The sequence below is a fragment of the Vigna umbellata genome, chromosome 6, assembly GCF_029865625.1.
Source record: "Vigna umbellata cultivar VRB3 chromosome 6, Vumbellata_1.0, whole genome shotgun sequence".
In the NCBI taxonomy this organism is placed as follows: Eukaryota; Viridiplantae; Streptophyta; class Magnoliopsida; order Fabales; family Fabaceae; genus Vigna; species Vigna umbellata.
Window position 1 is genome coordinate 27,617,351 of NC_142170.1, and position 19,931 is coordinate 27,637,281.

The 19,931-nt window shown below is 31.9% G+C and overlaps 1 protein-coding gene and 1 long non-coding RNA gene across 9 annotated transcripts; both read left to right on the forward strand.

Moving 5' to 3' along the window:
* Nucleotides 1-14,694: 14,694 nt before the first annotated feature.
* Nucleotides 14,695-17,721, forward strand: LOC148197113 (uncharacterized). 8 transcript variants are annotated; one of them, XR_015780470.1, is made up of 8 exons: nucleotides 14,696-15,029; nucleotides 15,408-15,951; nucleotides 16,179-16,216; nucleotides 16,522-16,605; nucleotides 16,685-16,804; nucleotides 16,891-16,999; nucleotides 17,240-17,377; nucleotides 17,498-17,721. It is a non-coding gene; the product is annotated as an uncharacterized LOC148197113 (long non-coding RNA). The 8 variants fall into 8 exon arrangements; XR_015780468.1 differs by having other exon boundaries at nucleotides 14,697-15,029; nucleotides 17,269-17,377; XR_015780469.1 differs by having other exon boundaries at nucleotides 14,695-15,029; nucleotides 16,685-16,999.
* Nucleotides 17,722-17,789: 68 nt separating this feature from the next.
* Nucleotides 17,790-19,810, forward strand: LOC148197114 (uncharacterized). The gene is made up of 3 exons (XM_088093435.1): nucleotides 17,790-18,740; nucleotides 18,812-18,877; nucleotides 19,607-19,810. Exons 1-3 carry the CDS (start codon nucleotides 18,418-18,420, stop codon nucleotides 19,662-19,664), a joined length of 447 nt encoding a protein of 148 aa, XP_087949561.1. The 5' UTR covers nucleotides 17,790-18,417; the 3' UTR covers nucleotides 19,665-19,810.
* The last annotated feature ends 121 nt before the right edge of the window (nucleotides 19,811-19,931 follow it).

The window sequence follows — 19,931 nt, forward strand, 5'->3', positions numbered from 1 at the left end:
ACAAGTTGAGCCTTATAGCTTCATCAGGCACATCATGAATCTTCACAGTGTTACATATCTCAAGGAAGGTGGCCAAATGATAGTACGGATTCTCATGAGACAGGCCATGGATCTGATTGTTTTGCACCAAATGGATGAAAGCAAGCTTCATCTCCATGTTGGCGGCATTAACCCTTGGCCTAATAATGTTGTTGAAGTTAAGAGGCCTTGAGAATGTAGAATAGTCCTCCAAGGTGGGTCTAGCTTGACCATCACCATGACCATCACCATGACCATTTAGATTGGCGGCCATATCTTCTCCTTCCTGATCAAAAACAGGGATGCATGGTTGCTCAGGAATCTCAAGAATGAGAGAAGTTTCTCTAGAAGCCCTATTCTGCCTTCTCCTTCTACTGTTGTTTCTACGGGCAGTTTTCTCAACTTCAGAGTCTAAAATGAGAGGTTCAGATGATGTTGTGCTCCTAGTATGGATTGTGCCCTACATACACTAGAGACAACAATACTAGAGCACCAAGTTTGCCAAAAATAAAAGAAAACAAAAATTATTCACAGTAAAAAGAATATAATAATAAAGCCTAAATTGGTTAAAAATTACACAAAAGTAAAGTGTTAACACCAAATCCCCGACAACGGTGCCAAAACCTTGTTGAGACTTTGGCAAGTGTACCAAATCGTTTCAAGTAATAAAAATGGTAAGACCGGATATCGTTTCCCAAGAGACTCGTGTCACCACATAATCGTATAATTTCCAACTAACTTAGACTAAAGAATGCTTTATAATTTGGGTTTTAATGCAATTAAAGTAAACATGCAACATAAATGATAAAAGTGATCTTTGATACTCAAACACTTGGAAATGGGAAGATTTGAAATGATATGGAATGGTATTGTTGGGGGTATGATTTCACTTACTTCACTCTTATGTATAGAAAATCACTTCCTCTTCATTAATATGCTAATGTCAATCTACTAAATTACTCAAACACATCCCTTGGTAGAGAGAGCCTAGACTTCTTTATTAGGCTTCAATCCCTTGGAAGACCTAACAATTATTTCCGCATTAAGAATTGAGCTTTAGTACAACCAAAGGTCCTAGTTCTATCCTTAGATACTATTTCCTTTAGGTGTTTAATCCAAGTCCAGATTTACCCAATATTTCCCAATATTTCCCAATATCAAGCAAACCCTAAAATCATGTCGTGGGTAGCAACTCCACAACAAGCATTAAGAAAATGAATTAACACCAACAATCAATGAAAGAGGCATATATTCATTCAAAACATAGTAGTTTACATAAGAGTTTAGTAGCTACATCAATCCCCCAACAACAATGAAACTAGCTCTCCATGAATGGAGAGCTTGAGCTTACAACAATCGTGGAAATAAAAGAAGGAAGAAGACCCAAGGAAGAAGATGGATTGTTCCCACAGCTTGTAGCTCTCCTCAAAGAGCTTCAAATGAGAGAAAACGCGTTTGGGTGTCAAAATATGCGAAGCTCTCCGCGCCTCTGAGTTAAATAAGGCAAATCTGCCATGTCAGCAAAGTTAGCGCTCCAGCCCCATGAAGGAGGGGGGCTCAGGCGCACGACAGTCATGATGCACTGGCGCGCAAGCCCCCATAGACCAGGGGGGCCCGGGCTAGCTTCAGCAGAATTCTAGTTCTTCATTTTTGTTGCTTTTCTTGCTTTCCTTAGTTTTCAGTGGCTTCATTTGATGCGTATACTTCTTCCAAATGCTTTAAGGACATAAAAGTAGGGATTAGTGATCAAAATATCTCCTTAGAGCTTAAAGTGCAACTACTTAACAAACTAAAAGAAAACTAGGATTGTTAGTAAGGTTGTTGTCAAATAAAGCACCTACTTCGAGAGAAAGCAACGTGGAAATTCTTCTTTGATTTGAAGAAGTTTCCTAATTTTAATCCTTGAGAATAAAGATTATCTTAAGAAGGGAGGATTGATGCAATATATACGTTAGTGTCAGTTATTTAGCGGGAGATGACAACGTCATCATAAACCCGCAATTTGATGATGGTTTGAATAACTGGGTTTGAAGAGGCTGTAAGATTGTGTTGCATGATTCCATGAATGATGGGAAAATCGTTCCAAAATCTAGGAAATTCTTTGCATCTGCAACAGAATGCACACATACCTGGAATGGAATTCAGCAAGATATCACTAGACGCGAGCAGCACAAGGTGATCTATGAGGTCACTGCTTTGGTTAGAATTTTTGGAAACAATGTCTCTATTCCTAATGTACGTGCTACTTTTGGGTCCAAGCATCAAATCTTAAAGAACAGTATGTATATAGGCCATGCAATGTCATCCCGATACTCTATGTCAGGTTTTCTCCTTCATGTTCAAAAACATGGATTGGATTTTCGAAAGAGGCATTGCATGACATCTTTTCTTTTCTTACACTCGCAATTCCTCTTCACACATTTTTATTAACACTCTCATGTCAAAGTTACATTCTTTTTCCCAATTCTACACAGTTATTTTTTCAAAAGACACTGGGTTTCTTTTTCCAATATTTATTTATATTATCTCGAACATCTTGGATATGTGGTAATTTGAAATGGTTCTCCTGTCTAGCCTTCTTCCAAATCCAAAATTAGAAGCATCAGTGCAATGAACCTTCCACACTCAACTGGTGAGTTGTGGTACTGTTTGTTGAATGTCTTTGGTTGTTCTCTATGAGCATTTGGATGCTGATACGTGTTTTTTCTTCTCTCTAACAAGGTTGAACGAATTTTTAAACCATCCTGTGCATAATATTTTATAATTTATAATTGAAAATTAAGAGGCGGTAGAACCTGACAAAGTCGAAAGCAATTATGAACCATCCTGCGCATAATATTTTATAATTTATAATTTTAAATTAAGAGTCGGTAGAATCTGACAAATTTGAACGCATTTCTGAACCATCCTGTGCATAATATTTTATAATTTATAATTTTAAATTATGAGTCGGTAGAATTTGACAATGTTGAAAGCATTTCTGAACCATCCGGTGCATAATTTTATATTTTATAATTAAAAATTAAGAGTCGGTAGAAGCTCACAAGGTTGAAGGCATTTCTGAACCATCCTGTGCATAATATTTTTTAATTTATATTTTAAAATTAACCGTTGGTAGAACCTGACAAGGTCGAAGGCAGCTCTGAACCATCCTTTGCATATTATTTTAAAATTTAAAATTAAGAGTTGGTAGAACCTGACCAAGTTGAGGTCTGAACATTCATGTACATAATATTTTATAATTTATAATTTAAAACTAAGAGTAGGTAGAAGATGACAAGGTTGAACGCATTTCTGAACCACCCTCTGCATAATATTTTATAATTTATAATTTTAAATTCAGAGTCGGTAAAGGTCTGAACGTTCATGTACATAATATTTTATAATTTATAATTTAAAACTAAGAGTCGGTAGAAGATGACAAGGTTGAACACATTTCTGAACCACCCTCTGCATAATATTTTATAATTTATAATTTTAAATTCAGAGTCGGTAGAACCTCATAAGGTTGAACGCATTTCTGAACCATCCTATGCATAATATTTTATAATTTATAATTTAAAATTAAGAGTCAGTAGAACCTGACAAAGGTTAACTTATTTCTCAACCATCCTGCGCATAATATTCTATAATTTATAATTTAAAATCAAGAATTGGTAGATCCTATCCAGGTTGAAAGTATTGTGCATAATATTTTATAATATGAAATTAAGAGTAGGTAAAAGGTGACAAGGTTGAACGCATTTCTGACCCATCCTGTGCATAATTTTATAATTTATAATTTAAAATTAAGAGTCGGTAGAACCTGGTTGAACACATTTCTGAACCATACTGTGCATAATACTTTATTATTTATAATTTAAAATTAAGAGGTGGTAGATGCTGGCCAGGTTGAACACACCTCTGAATCATCCTATGCAAAATATTTTATAATTTAAAATTTAAAATTAAGAGTCGGTAGAACCTAACAAAGTTGAACGCATTTCTGAACCATCCTGTGCATAATATTTTATAATTTATAATTTCAAATTAAGAGTTGGTAGAACCTGACAAGGTTGAACGCATTTCTGAACCATTCTATGCATAATTTTATAATTTAAAATTTAAAATTAAGAGTCGATAGAACCTCACAAGGTTGAACACATTTCTGAACCATTCTATGCATAATATTTTACAAATTATAATTTAAATTTAAGAGTTGGTAGAACCTGGCAAGGTTGAACTCATTTCTGAACCATATTGTGCATAATTTTATTATTTATAATTTAAAATTAAGAGTCGATTGAAGGTATTTCTGAACCATCCTCTGCATGATATTTTATAATTTATAATTTAAGATTAAGAGTCGGTGGAATCTGGCAAGGTTGAACGCATTTCTTAACCATCCTGTGCATAATTTTATAATTTATAATTTAAAATAAGAGTCGGTCGAACCTGACGTGCACGATATTTTATAATTTAAAATTTAAAATTAAGAGGTGGTAGAACGTGACCAGGTTGAACGTACCTATGAATCATCCTATGCATAATATTTTATAATTTATAATTTAAAATTAAGAATCGGTAGAACCTAAAAGGGTTGAACGCCTTTATGAACCATCTTGTGCATAATATTTAATAATTTATAATTTTAAATTAAGAGTGGGTAGAATCTGACAAGGTTGAACCCATTTCTAAACATCTTGTGCATAATTTTATATTTTATAATTTAAAAATAAGAGTCGGTAGAACCTGACAAGGTTGAACGCATTTCTGAACCATTCTATACATAATATTTTATAATTTATAATTTACAATTAAGAGTCGGTAGAACCTCACAAGGTCGAAGGCAGCTCTGAACCATCCTTTGCATAATATTTTGTAATTTATAATTTAAAATTCAGAGTCGGTAGAACCTCACAAGGTTGAACGTGACATGGTTGAACGCATTTCTAAACCATGTCTTGCACAATATTTTATAATTTAAAATTTTAAATTAAGAGGTAGTAGAACTTGACCAGGTTGAACGCAGCTCTGAACCATCCTGTGCATAATATTTTATAATTTGTAATTTAAAATTAAGAGGCGGTAGAATATAATTTGTAATTTAAAATTAAGAGGCGGTAGAACTTGTCAAGGCCGAAGGCAGCTCTGAACCATCCTTTGCATAATATTTTATAATTTAAAATTAAGAGTTGGTAGAAGTTGACCAAGTTGAGGTCTGAACCTTCTTCCACATAATATTTTATATTTTGATTTAAAACTAAGAGTCGGTAGAAGATGACATGGTTGAACGCATTTCTGAACCATCCTGCACATAATATTTTATAATTTAACATTAAGAGTTGGTAGAACCTGACGAGGTTGAAAGTACTACGCATAATATTTTATAATTTAAAATTAAGAGTGGGTAGAACGCGAGAAGGTGGAACGAATTTTTGAACCATCCGATGCATAATATTTTATTATTTATAATTTAAAATTAAGAGTCGGTAAAACCGGACAAGGTTGAAGGCAGCTCTGAACCATCGTATGCAAAATATTTTTTAACTTAAAATTAAGAGTTGGTAGAACCTAACCAAGTTGTCGTCTGAACCTTCCTGCAAATAATGTTTTATAATTTATAATTTAAAACTAAGATTCAGGTTTAACGCATTTACCAACCTTTGGTTAATAATTTAAAATTAAGAGTTGAGAAAGTTTAACGCATTTATGAACCGTCCTTGCATAATATTTTCTAATTTATAATTTAAAATTTAGAGTTGGTAGAACGAGGTTGAAAGTATTGTGCATAATATTTTATAATTTAAAATTAAGATTCGGTGGAATGAAGTTGAACGCATTTCTGAACCATCATGTACATAATTTTATAATTTATAATTTAAAATTAAGAATCAATTGAACCTGACAAGGTTGAACGCCTTTCTGAACCATCCTGTGCATAATATTTTATAATTTATAACTTAAAATTAATAGGTGGTAGACGCTGAGGAGGTTGAATGCAACTCTGAATCATCCTATGCATAATATTTAATAATTTATAATTTAAAATTAAGAGTCGGTAGAACCTCACAAGGTTGAACGCATTTCTGAACCATTATGTGCATAATATTTTATAAATTATAATTTAAATTTAAGTGGTGGTAGAATCTGACAATGTTGAACACATTTCTGAACCATACTGTGCATAATTTTATAATTTATAATTTAAAATGAAAAGTCGGTTGAACCTGACAAACTTGAACGCATGAATCATCCTGTGCATAATATTTTATAATTTAAAATTTAAAATTAAGAGGTGGTAGAACCTGACCAGGTTGAACGCAAGTCTGAATAATCCTTTGCATAATATTTTATAATTTAAAATTTAAAATTAAGAGTTAGTGGAACCTAACAAGGTTGATCGGATTTCTGAACAATTCTGTGCATAATATTTTAGAGTTTATAATTTTAAATTAAGAGTCGGTACAACCTGAAAATGCTAAAGGTATTTCTCAACCATCCTGTGCATGATATTTTATAATTTATAAATTAAAATTAAGAGTCGGTAGAATCTCACAATGTTTAACGCATTTTTGAACCATCCTGTGCATAATATTTTATAATTTATAATTCTAAACTTAAAAGTCGGTAGAACCTGACAAGGTCGAAGACAGCTCTGAACCATCCTTTGGATAATATTTTATAATTTAAATTTAAGAGTTGGTAGAACCTAACCAAGTTGATATCTAAACCTTCTTGCACATAATATTTTATATTTTATAATTTAAAACTAAGAGTCTGTAGAAGATGACAAGGTTGAACGCATTTCTGAACCACCCTCTGCATAATCTTTTATAATTTATAATTTAAAATTAAGAGGCGGTAGAACCTAACAAAGTTGAACGCATTTCTGAACCATCCTGCGCATAATATTTTATAATTTATAATTTAAAATTAAGATGTGGTAGAACCTGACGCGGTTGAATGTAGCACTGAATAATTCTAAACATAATACTTTATAATTTATAATGTAAAATTAAGAGTTAGTAGAACTTGACAAGGTTGAACGCATTTCTGAACCGTCATGTGCATAATATTTTATAATTTATAATTAAAAATTAAGAGTCGGTAGAACCTGACAAGGTCGAAGGCAGCTCTGAAACATCCTTTGAATAATATTTTATAAATTAAAATTAAGAGTTGGTAGAACCTGACCAAGTTGAGGTCTGAAATTTCTTGCACATAATATTTCTTTATAATTTAAAACTAAGAGTAGGTAGAAGATGACAAGGTTGAACGCATTTCTGAATCACCCTCTTAATAATATTTTAGAATTTATAATTCTAAATTAAGAGTCGGTAGAACCTGAAAAGGTTGGAAGCATTTCTGAACCATCCTGTGCATAATATTTTACAATTTATAATTTAACATTAACAATCGGTAGAACGTAACAAGGTTGAACGCCTTTCTGAACCATCCTGTGCATAATATTTTATAATTTATAATTCTAAATTAAGAGTCAATAGAACTTGACAAGGTTAAACGCAATTCTGAACCGTCTTGTGCATAATATTTTATAATTTATACTTAAAAATTAAGAGTCGATAGAACCTGACTAGGTCGATGGCAGCTCTTAACCATCTTTGCATAATATTTCGTATTTTAAAATTAAGAGTTGGTAGAACTTGACCAAGTTGAGGTCTGAACCTTCTTGCACATAATATTTCATAATTTATAATTAAGAACTAAGAGTCGGTAGAAGATGACAAGGTTGAACGCATTTCTGAACCACCCTCTGCATAATATTTTATAATTTATAATTCTAAATTAAGAGTCGGTAAAACCTGACATGGTTGAACGCATTTCTGAACCATCCTGTGCATAATATTTTATAATATATAATTTAAAGTTAAGAGTCGGTAGAACGTGACCAGGTTGAACGCATTTCTCAACCATCATGCGGACAACATCTTATAATTTATAATTTAAAATTAAGAGTCGGTAGAACCTGATGAGGTTGAACGCATTTTTGAATCATCCTGTGCATAATTTTATAATTTATAATTTAAATTTAAGAGTCGATTGAACCAGACAATGTTGAACGCATTTCTGAATCATCCTATGCATAATAATTTATAATTTATAATTTAAAATTAAGAGGTGGTAGACGCTAACGAGGTTGAACGCAACTCTGAATCATCCTATGCATAATATTTATAATTTATAATTTAAAATTTAGAGTCAGTTGTACCTAACAAGGTTGAAAGCATTTCTCAAACCATCTTGTGCATATGATTTTATAATTTATAATTTAAAATTAAGAGGAGGTAGAACCTCACAAGGTTGAACGCATTTCTCAACCATCCTATGCATAATATCATATAATTTATAATTTAAAATTAATAGTCGTAGAACATGACAAGGTTGAACACATTTATGAACCATGTTGTGCATAATTTTAAATTTTAGAGGTGGTAGAACCTGACTAGGTTGAAAGCAACTCTTAATCATCCTATGCATAATATTTTATAATTTATAATTTAAAATTAAGAGGTGGTAGACGCTGACGAGGTTGAACGCAGCTCTGAATCATCCTATACATAATATTTTCTAACCGGCTTCCTCTCTGGCGGCCACTTTCCTCCTGACCTTACCCACGCTACACTCCCACTCCAAGCTACGCCTTGCCAGCTGAGCAAGATGCATTGCGATAATTTAAAATTTCTCAACCATCCTATGCATAATATCTTATAATTTATAATTTAAAATTAAGAGTCGGTAGAACATCACAAGGTTAAACGCAACTCTGAATCATTCTATGCATAATATTTTATAATTTAAAATTTAAAATTAAGAGTTGGCAGAACCTAACAAGGTTGAACGCATTTCTGAACCATCTTGTGCATAATATTTTATAATTCATAATTTAAAAGAAGGAAGTGGTAGAACCTAACGAGGTTGAACACAACTCTGAATCATCCTATGCATAATATTTTATAATTTATAATTTAAAATTAAGAGTCGCTAGAACCTAACATGGTTGAGAGCATTTCTCAACAATCTTGTGCATAATATTTTATAATTTATAATTTTAAGTTAAGAGTCCGTAGAATTTGACAAGGTTGAACGCATTTCTGAACCATCCAGTGCATAATTTTATATTTTATAATTTAAAATTAAGAGTCAGTAGAACCTGACAGAGTTGAACGATAATTTATAATTTATAATTTAAATTAAGAGTTGGAAGAACTGATTAGGTGGAGAGTACTATGCATAATATGTTATAATGTATAATTTAAAATTAAGAGTTGGTAGAACTGACTAGGTGGAGAGTACTGTGCATAATATTTTATAATTTAAAATTAAGAGTCAGTAGAACACATGACAAGGTTGAACGCATTTCTGAACCATCATGTCCATAATATTTTATAATTTACAATTTCAAGTTAAGAGTCGATAGAACCTGACAACGATGAAGGGAGCTCTGAACCATCTTGTGCATAATATTTTATAATTTAAAATTCAGAGTTGGTAGAACCTAACAAGGTCGAACGCATTTCTGAACTATCCTGTTCGTAAGTTAATAATTTATAATTTAAATTTAAGAGTCGGTTTGACCTGACAAGGTTAAACGCATTTTTGAACCATCATGGCATAATATGTTATAATGTATAATTTAAAATTAAGAGTTGGTAGAACTGACTAGGTGGAGAGTACTGTGCATAATATTTTATAATTTAAACTTAAGAGTCAATAGAACATAACAAGGTTGAACGCATTTCTGAACCATCATGTGCATAATATTTTATAATTTACAATTTAAAGTTAAGAGTCGGTAAAACCTGACAAGGATGAAGGCAGCTCTGAACCAGTGCATAATATTTTATAATTTACAATTTAAAGTTAAGAGTCGGTAAAACCTGACAAGGATGAAGGCAGCTCTGAACCAGTGCATAATATTTTATAATTTAAAATTCAAAGTTGGTAGAACCTAACAAGGTTGAACGCATTTCTGAACTATCCTGTGCGTAATTTTATAATTTATAAGTTAAAATTAAGAGTCCGTTTAACCTGACAAGGTTAAACCCATTTTTGAACCATCATGTGCATAATATGTTATAATTTCTAATTTAAAATTAAGAGGTGGTAGATGCCGACCAACGCAGCTCTGAATCATCCTATGCATAATATTTTAAAATTTATAATTTAAAAATAAGAGTCGGCAGAACCTAACAAGTATGAACGCATTTCTGAACCTCTTTTGCACAATATTTTATAATTTATAATTTAAAATTAAGAGGTGGTAGACGCTGACAAGGTTGAACACAGCTCTGAATCATCCTATGCATAATATTTTATAATTTATAGTTTAAAATTAAGAGTCGGTAGAACCTAACAAGGTTGAAAGCATTTCTCAACCATCATATGCATAATATTTTATAATTTATAATATAAAATTAAGAGTCCGTAGAATCAGACAAGGTTGAACGCATTTCTGAACCATCCCGTGCATAATTTTATATTTTATAATTTAAAATTGAGAGTCAGTAGAACCTGACAGAGTTGAACGATATTTTATAATTTATAATTTAAATTTAAGAGTTGGTAGAACTGACCAGGTTGAGAGTACTATGCATAACATTTTAGAATTTAAAATTAAGAGTCGGTAGAACCTGACAAAGTTGAACGCATTTCTCAACCATCATGTGCATAATATTTTATAATTTACAATTTGAAATTAAGAGTCGGTAGAACCTGACAAGGATGAAGGCAGCTCTGAACCATCCTGTGCATAATATTTTTTAATTTAAAATTCAGAGTTGGTAGAACCTAACAAGGTTGAAAGCATTTCTCAACCATCCTATGCATAATATTTTATAATTTATAATATAAAATTGAGAGTCCGTAGAATCTGACAAGGTTGAACGCATTTCTGAACCATTTCGTGCTTAATTTTATATTTTATAATTTAAAATTAAGAGTCAGAACAACCTGACAGAGTTGAACGATATTTTATAATTTATAATTTAAAATTAAGAGTTGGTAGAACTGACCAGGTTGAGAGTACTATGCATAACATTTTATAATTTAAAATTAAGAGTCGGTAGAACCTGACAAGGTTGAACGCATTTCTGAACCATCATGTGTATAATATTTTATAATTTACAATTTGAAATTAAGAGTCGGTAGAACCTGACAAGGATGCAGGCAGCTCTGAACCATCCTGTGCATAATATTTTATAATTTAAAATTCAGAGTTGGTAGAACATAATAAGGTTGAACGCATTTCTGAACCATCCTTTGCATAACTTTATAATTTATAATTTAAAATTAAGAGTGGGTGTTACCTGACAAGGTTAAACGCATTTTTGAACCATCCTCTGCATAATATGTTATAATTTATAATTTAAAATTAAGAGGTGGTAGATGCTGACGAACATAGCTCTGAATCATCCTATGCATAATATTTTAAAATTTATAATTTAAAATTATGAGTTGGCAGAACCTAACAAGTATGGACGCATATCCGAACCTCTTGTGCACAATATTTTATAATTTATAATTTAAAATTTAGAGTCGGGTTCAACCTGACAAGGTTGAACGCATTTCATAACCATCTTGCGCATAATATTTTATAATTTATAATTTAAAATAAGGAGGGGTATAGAACCTGACCATGTTGAACGCAGCTCTGAATCATCCTATGCATTAAAATTAAGAGGCGGTAGAACCTAACAAGGTTGAATGTATTTCTGAAACCATCCTATGCAAACTATTTTATAATTTATAATTGAAAGTTAAGAGTCGGTAGAACCTAGCAAACACGCTTGAACGCGTTTCTGAACCATCCTGTGCATAATATTTTATAATTTATAATTTAAAGTTAAGAGTTGGTAGAACCTCACAAGGTCGAAGGCTATAATTTATAATTTAAAATTAAGAGTTGGTAGAACCTCACAAGGTCGAACGCAGCTGTGAACCATCCTTTGCATAATATTTTATAATTTCTAATTTAAAATTAAGAGTTGGTAGAACCTGACGAGGTTGAAAGTACTATGCATAATATTTTATAATTTAAAATTAAGAGTCGGTAGAACGTGACAAGGTTGAACGTATTTTTGAAACACCCTGTGCAAAATATTTTATTATTTATAATTTAAAATTAGTAGTCGGTAGAACTTGACAAGGTTGAACGCACCTCTGAACCATCTTATACAAAATATTTTATAACTTAAAATTAAGATTTGGTAGAACCTGACCAAGTTTAGGTCTAAACCTTCCTATGCAAAATATTTTATAACTTAAAATTAAGAGTTGGTAGAACGTGACCAAGTTGAGGTCTGAACCTTCCTGCACATAATGTTTTATAATTTATAATTTAAAACTAAGACTCAGGTTTAACGAAGTTCTGAACCATCCTTTGCTTAATATTTTATAATTTATAATTTTAAATTAGGAGTCGGTAGAACCTAGGTTGAACGCATTTCTGAACCATCCTGTGCATAATATTTTATTTATTTATAATTTAAAATTAAGAGTTGACAAAGTTGAACGCATTTCTGAACCATCCTTGCATAATATTTAATAATTTATAATTTTAAATTAATTGTCAGTAGAACTTGACAAGGTTGAACGCATTTCTGAACCATCCTGTGGATACTATTTTATAATTTATAATTTAAAATTAAGAGTCGGTTGAACCTGAGAATGTTGAACCCAGCTCTAAATCATCCTTTGCATAATATTTTATAATTTAAAATTAAGAGGTCCTGAGCAAATTGAGGTCTGAACCTTCCTGCACATAATATTTTACAATTTATAATTTAAAACTAAGAGTCTGTACAACCTGACAATGTTGATGCATTTCTGAACCATCCTATGAATAATATTTTATAATTTATAATTTTAAATTAAGAGGTGGTAGAACCTGACCAGGTTGAACGCAGCTCTGAATCATCCTATGCATAATATTTTATAATTTATAATTTAAAACTAAGAGTCGGTAGAACCCTGACAAAGTTGAACGCATTTCTGAACCATTATGTGCATAATATTTTATAATTTATAATTTAAAATTAAGAGTTGATAGAACTTGACCAGGTTGAAAGCGAACCATACTGTGCATAATATTTTATAATTTAAAATTAAGAGTCGGTAGTACCTGACAACGTTGAACGTACTTCTGAACCATCCTGTGCATAATATTTTATAATTTAAAATTTAAAATTAAGATTCGGTAGAGAACGCAGCTCTAAACCATCCTGGCAGGGTTGAACGCGATCCACTTCAATTGGTTGTTGACCTGCAAAAGACTCTTCGAGGTCTATATTTTATTGGGATAGTAAAAGATTATTTTACCTGACATCAGTTCTATTATTTGTAGAGTTTGTGGCAGTCAAGTCCAATGATTAGTTATCAGTATATTTTTAGGGAATCAAACCGAATAATTAATAATTAATACCGTATATTTGTAAAGTGTTAGGTAATATGAGCTATTAATACCTGATAATTGCCCATGAATGACCATTAACTCCGATCGGTATATTTCATATTGTACAATATACATTTTGTATTGTATAGGAAAATTTCAAATCAAATTTTATCATGGAAGACTATATATGCAAATTATATATTTATTATAAATATGATTAAGCTTAATACACTACAAAAATCTGGTATTTTACCAGGGTTTTTTTTTTTTTACATTTCCAGTGGTTTTAACCCCTGGTAAATACCTTTCCCGCAGTTGGAAAAACCACTTGGAAAAGCACCGTCACAAATATTTTTCGACGGTTTTTTGTGTAACCGCCGTTACTAGCGGGTGTTTTGTGAAAACCGCCGCTATTTGCGGGGGTTTTTATAAAAACCGCCAGTAATTTCTGAGATTTAGCAAAACCGCCGGTACTTGTGAGGGTTCCCAAAGCCGCTGGTAATGTAAATAATTTAATTTTTTTTTAATTATTCAAATGAATTTAATGATCATAAAAAATGATTTAATAATAAACCAGAATCTGAAACCAAAATTAAATCTTATTATATAAAATAAAGAATAAATGTTAGAAATACAATTAACTGTTCAACTTAAAAAATAACATGTTCAATCTTAAAAATTACAATAAACATTTTCTAAATTATAATAATCAACTTTGTTGTTCTTCATTGTCTTTATTACCTTCATCATTTGGTACACTTCCTCATTTTGTATACTTCTTTGTTCATATACCTACAATACAAAATAATAGTTAGTTGTTAATATATTAATGGTATGCATTAGCTTTATTAAGACAAAGCGATCAATATATGTTCCACTCCTAAGTAAAATAATTTTATTCAAATGAGAAAAATATCATAAAATATCTATATTAGTGAGAAAATATCGTAACGTATAATCAATGAGAAAACAATTTCTAATTGTTAATATATTAATGTTAGAAAGTTTCATTTCATGATAAAAATACAATGTAAAGGAAAACATAAATTAAATGAATATTACGGTCAGAACATTCTATTAATGAATTTCACCCCTCGTACACTCAATTCACTACAAAAATAATACATTTTAGGAGGGGTTTTCTTGTGGCAGTTTTGAAAACCCCAAGTAATTTCCGCGGTTTTTAATAAACCGCAGCTATGTTTTTTATTTTTTTACTTTTTTATTTTTAAAACTTAATTTTTAAAACTTATTTTTTATGAGTATTTTCTCAGTCCTCTTTCTCCCTTTTCTTGAATCTTCCTTTACATCTCTTAGTTTCCAAACTCATTTTCGCCAACCCTACTTCTTTCCCGTGTCGTTTATCTACGTTTCTTGGATTTCAGTTCGCGTCTTGAAGCCTTCGCGTCTCGAACGTTGTTCTTCACGTTTTCTGCATTTCAAACAAGACGTGGAGTTCTCGCGCAAGGAGCATGGCAAAGGAGGAGGTTTAGGTTCGGTTTTGGTAGAGAGGAAACACAAGTTTCGGTGGCCAGGCGCGACCTCCATCCTTACTGCGCGTGGTGGGTACCACGGCGGTGACGTCTTCACGGTGCAGGGATGGGCTTCGCCAGACAGGGTTCGAATCATGCTTTTTTTTTCTGATTCTTGTGATTTGGGGGTTAGGGTTTCGAAGGGGATTTTGAAAATTCGTGTTTTCTATAATTTATGAAAACTGGTGAACTTATCATTCTTCAAACCTAAACTTGTGGAGTGGTAGATCTTGAAAGTAGGCACTCTATGAGTGGTAGGCTTTTTGGACAATTGGCTGATGATTTTGATGAATATTCTTCTACTTCTACTCGTGTTGCAGTTAAGAGGATGGATATTGGATCGATGGAGTATAGCTGTAGATTATTTTACTTACTAAAATGCTTTATGTTTTATTAAATTCTCATATATTAATTTTGTTGTCTGTTCAAGTTGGATTGACTTTAGTCTCTCTTGTTGGTTGTAGGGAGGTACATGTTTCGACCATGGTGTTTGTATGCAAGAGCAACAATTGATCACTGGAACATTATGATGATCGAGTTTAATTAAGACAATAAAGATTTTTATCTCAACATGAAACTTTGCTCTGTTATCTTCACATGAAAGGCTTCAGAGGAATGAAAGGATTTACTTTTAGAACATATTTCAATTACAATATATAGGATTCGTATGTGCTTCGTTTCTTTGGTAGCACCTTGAATAATATTAAAGTCAACAGTTCTAGACAGATTTGTATTAATGTAAAGTTTCAAACTTACCCCTACTTATGATCTTGGTGTCAAAAGTTGCATCCATAAAGCTATCTTCCCTTCTCTTTTACTTAAATATTTTTAATTCATTTTTTTAATCTCTTATTGATTAGCTCTTTCATCTTCTACCCAGATTAATTATATTATTTTTGTATGCAAGGGCTTTACAGGGAAACTAAAATGAAGTTGGTGCAAGGTGTGAAAACGGTGGGCGGTAGGAAGGTTTGGGAAGCAGTGGTTGGATATCCAGGGAAACTTTAGGTTCTATTATGTTGGCATTCATTATTTTCTTCGCAATTATTTTTCTAGCTAAACATTTTGGAGTGGGAGTTCTTGAACACATTTTTCTACTTTTGTATTGGGAATATATTACTGAAACTTGAAAATTTTATCAAATTCATTAATTTCATACTTATATCAAGTTCTTAAAGGGGTTATGATAAACAAAGATGTGGTTATGATAAACATTTTTCTGCTTTGTTTTTCAGGTAACCATTTGCTTTCAGGACGCAAAAGATCATTGTAGGTAGGTGTCATTTCTTTCCTTATTTGAGAATATGATTAAGTCATGTGTTATAACTGATAATCATCTTAGTTATGGTTGAACTGTGATAATGTACTTTGAAAATTGATTAATGTTATATTGTATTAGTCTAGGCTCCTAACTACAGGTGAACTGTAGTAAACTAAAGCTACCGCAGCATATAAAACTGATGAAGTGTCTGCTCTCAGATATTCAGTAATCTAGAATGTAAAAATAATATTTTTCTTTTCAATTCTGAAATCATTTTTATCTATTGAGAATAATCATTTTATTTTTTATGGTTGTAGCTTTCTTTGAAGTCTGAACCTGAACGTAACCATAACCCAACTAAAAGAAACACAACTCCAAATCCATTTCATCTCCACACAGAGGTTCATGACTTCCCCATAGTTTGAAACTGTAGTGTTTTTTATCTAGTTATTCTTATACCAACATTCTTAATCATTACAGGAAAGAGGTGCCGAGAAAGAGGAGAAATTGATCATGGAACTTCTGCACAAAGAGTTGGAGGAGGAAATAGCAAGGATTCCCAAGGCTAATCCATACCCTTACACCACCGATTATCTTGTGGTACATAATTTTGTGGATCAACCTTTTTTTATCTTCGTTTGCTAGTTGAAAAATTTGATGAAGTGTACTATGAATATCATTTGCAGATCCCACCAAAACCATGATAGTTAGAAATTTGATTAATTGGTTGAATATCCAAATTTGTATAAAGGTCCAAATTAATTGGTTGAGCACGATACCACACCTTACGTATTTGTAAGTTATTTCATTTGCATTCAACTCAGTTTATGCATTGATTGTTAGGATTCTAAAATGCTTTCATTAGCATAGTTCTACCTTTTCAAGTGATTTAGCTTTAACGTAGTAGGTTGAAAAAATCATTGATTTATTCATGATGAATTATCCTTTTTCATTATTTGATTAGGTAATTTATAGTTGATAGGTTTCATTTTGATTGGATGAATAAAAGCATGATAATTAGTAATACTATAGCAGAAATTCTGTTCAAATTTCATTGATTGCAGGGATAACATATTTGGTAGTACTAACGTGTGGTAATGGGCTACCAAGAGTTTCACTTCCCAAAATGGCAAGTCTATGATTTATTGCTAATGAATGCCACTTGGTAAAATGGTAGGTGGTGGTTTAAGTTGCTATAAAATGCAAGGATGAAATGATGTTGAATATATATGATGATTAAGGAAGCAAGTTCATTTTTCAAAATTATTGATTAATTATTATTTTATATTGTAGGTATATGATAGAGGAACCATATCAAATGATGATGAAAATGAAGAACAAGAATGATGATGAAAATGAAGATCAAGAATAATGATGAAAACGAAGAAGCATGATAATTATTATTCAGAACATTTTTTGATTTGTTATGTAAAAGATGTTTATTTTTAATTTTTAAGATTGAACATATATTATTTCTTAAGTTGAAAAATTAATTCTATTTAAAATTTTAGAGTTTATTTTATATTATAATAATTAATTTTGGTTTTATATTATTATGGTTTAATATTAAATATATTTTATATTAATCACATTAATCAAATAATTTGAATAATAAAAAAGTTAAATTATTTTTATTACCGGCGGTTCAAAACCCCATCTACATAAATCAGAAAATACCTGCGGTTTTTTACTAACTCACGCAAGTTCTGGCGGTTCAGCGGTTTTTGTAAAAACCCCCACAAGTACCGGCGGTTTTTGTAAAAACCCCCGCTAATAGCGGCGGTTTTTGAAAACCCCTGCAAAAAATGTTAGAAATTTTTGTGACTATGGTTTTGCCGGTAGTTTTGCTAACCACGGGAAATGTATTTACCAGGGGTTAAAACCGCCAGTAATACTAAGAAAAACCCCTGGTAAAATTCATTTTTTTTGTAGTGATTGAAGATTTAGAAAAATATTTGACTGAAGAAAGAAGTCGGGACATTGGTTTTGAAAAAACATTGTGAATATTTTATGATTGGCAATAGGAAAACATACTTCTTAGGGCTGCGCAGAGTTAACTTAAAATACTTAAACTATAGTTAATCCATACCTTTTTAAACTTAAAAAACTAATAATACAGTTAACTAAGAACTAATTAAACTAATTAATAGTCCAGTTTAAAAATACTGAACTATTTTATATTAAGTACAGTTAACTGCAGTTTAGGTTTATACATGCTTTCCCAATCACGGCTTCTTTTTGCTTTCTGCTTTACATCCCGTTCATCCTACTCACTCGATGTTGCTATTGAAGGTTGTCGTTGTTGCAGGCTGCCATCGAGGTTACCGCTGTTGAAGGTTCGCTGTCGTCGAAGGTTCGCCATCGTTGAAGGTTCGCCGTCGTGGAAGGTTCGCTATCGTCGAAGGCTCGCCGTTGTCGAAGGCTCGCCGCTGTCGAAGGCTCGCCGCTATCGAAGGCTTTGCCGCACTCTGCCGTTGCTAAACCGTCGAAGGTTCTACCACCATCGTCGAACACTTCTGAGAACACTTCTCCTAAGGTACGAATGTTTTTCCTGTGTTGTTCAAACATTTTTGAAATGTATTCTTAGTTGTTCAAACATTTTGTTAGACATCTGGTAACGATTGCTTGTACGTGGAGAGAGCATCTGGGGTTCTTCCATCATCAGTGGCCAAGGTACTTTATTATTCCAACAAGGGTTTTAAATTACCATATGGGGTTCTTGCATCATCGTTAAACACTACACCATGCTTTGCCAGTAGTTGTCCTATTTATTGATTATGAAGATTATTGTGTAGCTAGAAAAGTTAAACCAAAAACGAAGCCTCACATGCCTCTTGTTACATTTTGCTGTAGAAAGTATGAAATGATTTCCCAAAATAGTTATTTGGATAAAACTGAGATAAAATTGTTTGCCAATCAAAGTTTCCTTAGTGGTATATTTCATCTGAGTAATTAAAATTGGTGTACTATGTGTGGCCAATTTTTGTTGAAGAGCAATTCCATAGTATTATGGTACTGTATTTGCATTTTATCCCGATTGTATTGTCAGTGTCAACAATACTACTACGCTCAAAGTTCTCGCTAAAGTTTGATACCCTATGAATATAAAGAACAAAAAGAACAATTTTAGTTGATTTGCAATGCTTGTTATTTTTATGTCTGTTGTTCATTGAAATATTGTTTTTATTGATATTGGAAATGGGAACTTTTTAAAACTTGGTTGGTTCAGTATGGGAACAAACAATGGGAAAGGTAAACCTTAGAACATGCCTCTTGAAAGCTTAGAACAGAAGTTAGTCTAAACCTTAGAACATGCCTCTTGAAAGCTTAAAACATAATTTAGTTTCTGAATTTGTATTCTGAATCTGGATTTCTTTTTATCTGTCTTTGCTTTGTTTACAGGAAGAGAAACTTTTGGAAAGCATTGGTGGCATATTCTCTAGAATTTGAAAACCGATAATAATGGTGCAAGAACTTTAATTTCTTGCCCTGTTGTTTCTGAAGGTTACTATATTTTCTCCATTCTCACCATTTTAATTTTGATTAATTTGGGTTGTATGACACAATTGTTCTCATTAGAGATAATCTGGAGAGAAGAAAGGGCAACCAGTTAGAGCAAAGAGAGAAGTTGGATTTGACTACTTGATGGAAATTCTATCCTTCTTTTTTTACTCTTATAAAATAAATCTGATTTTATGAGTTAAATTTTGCCCTTTTACTTTATCAT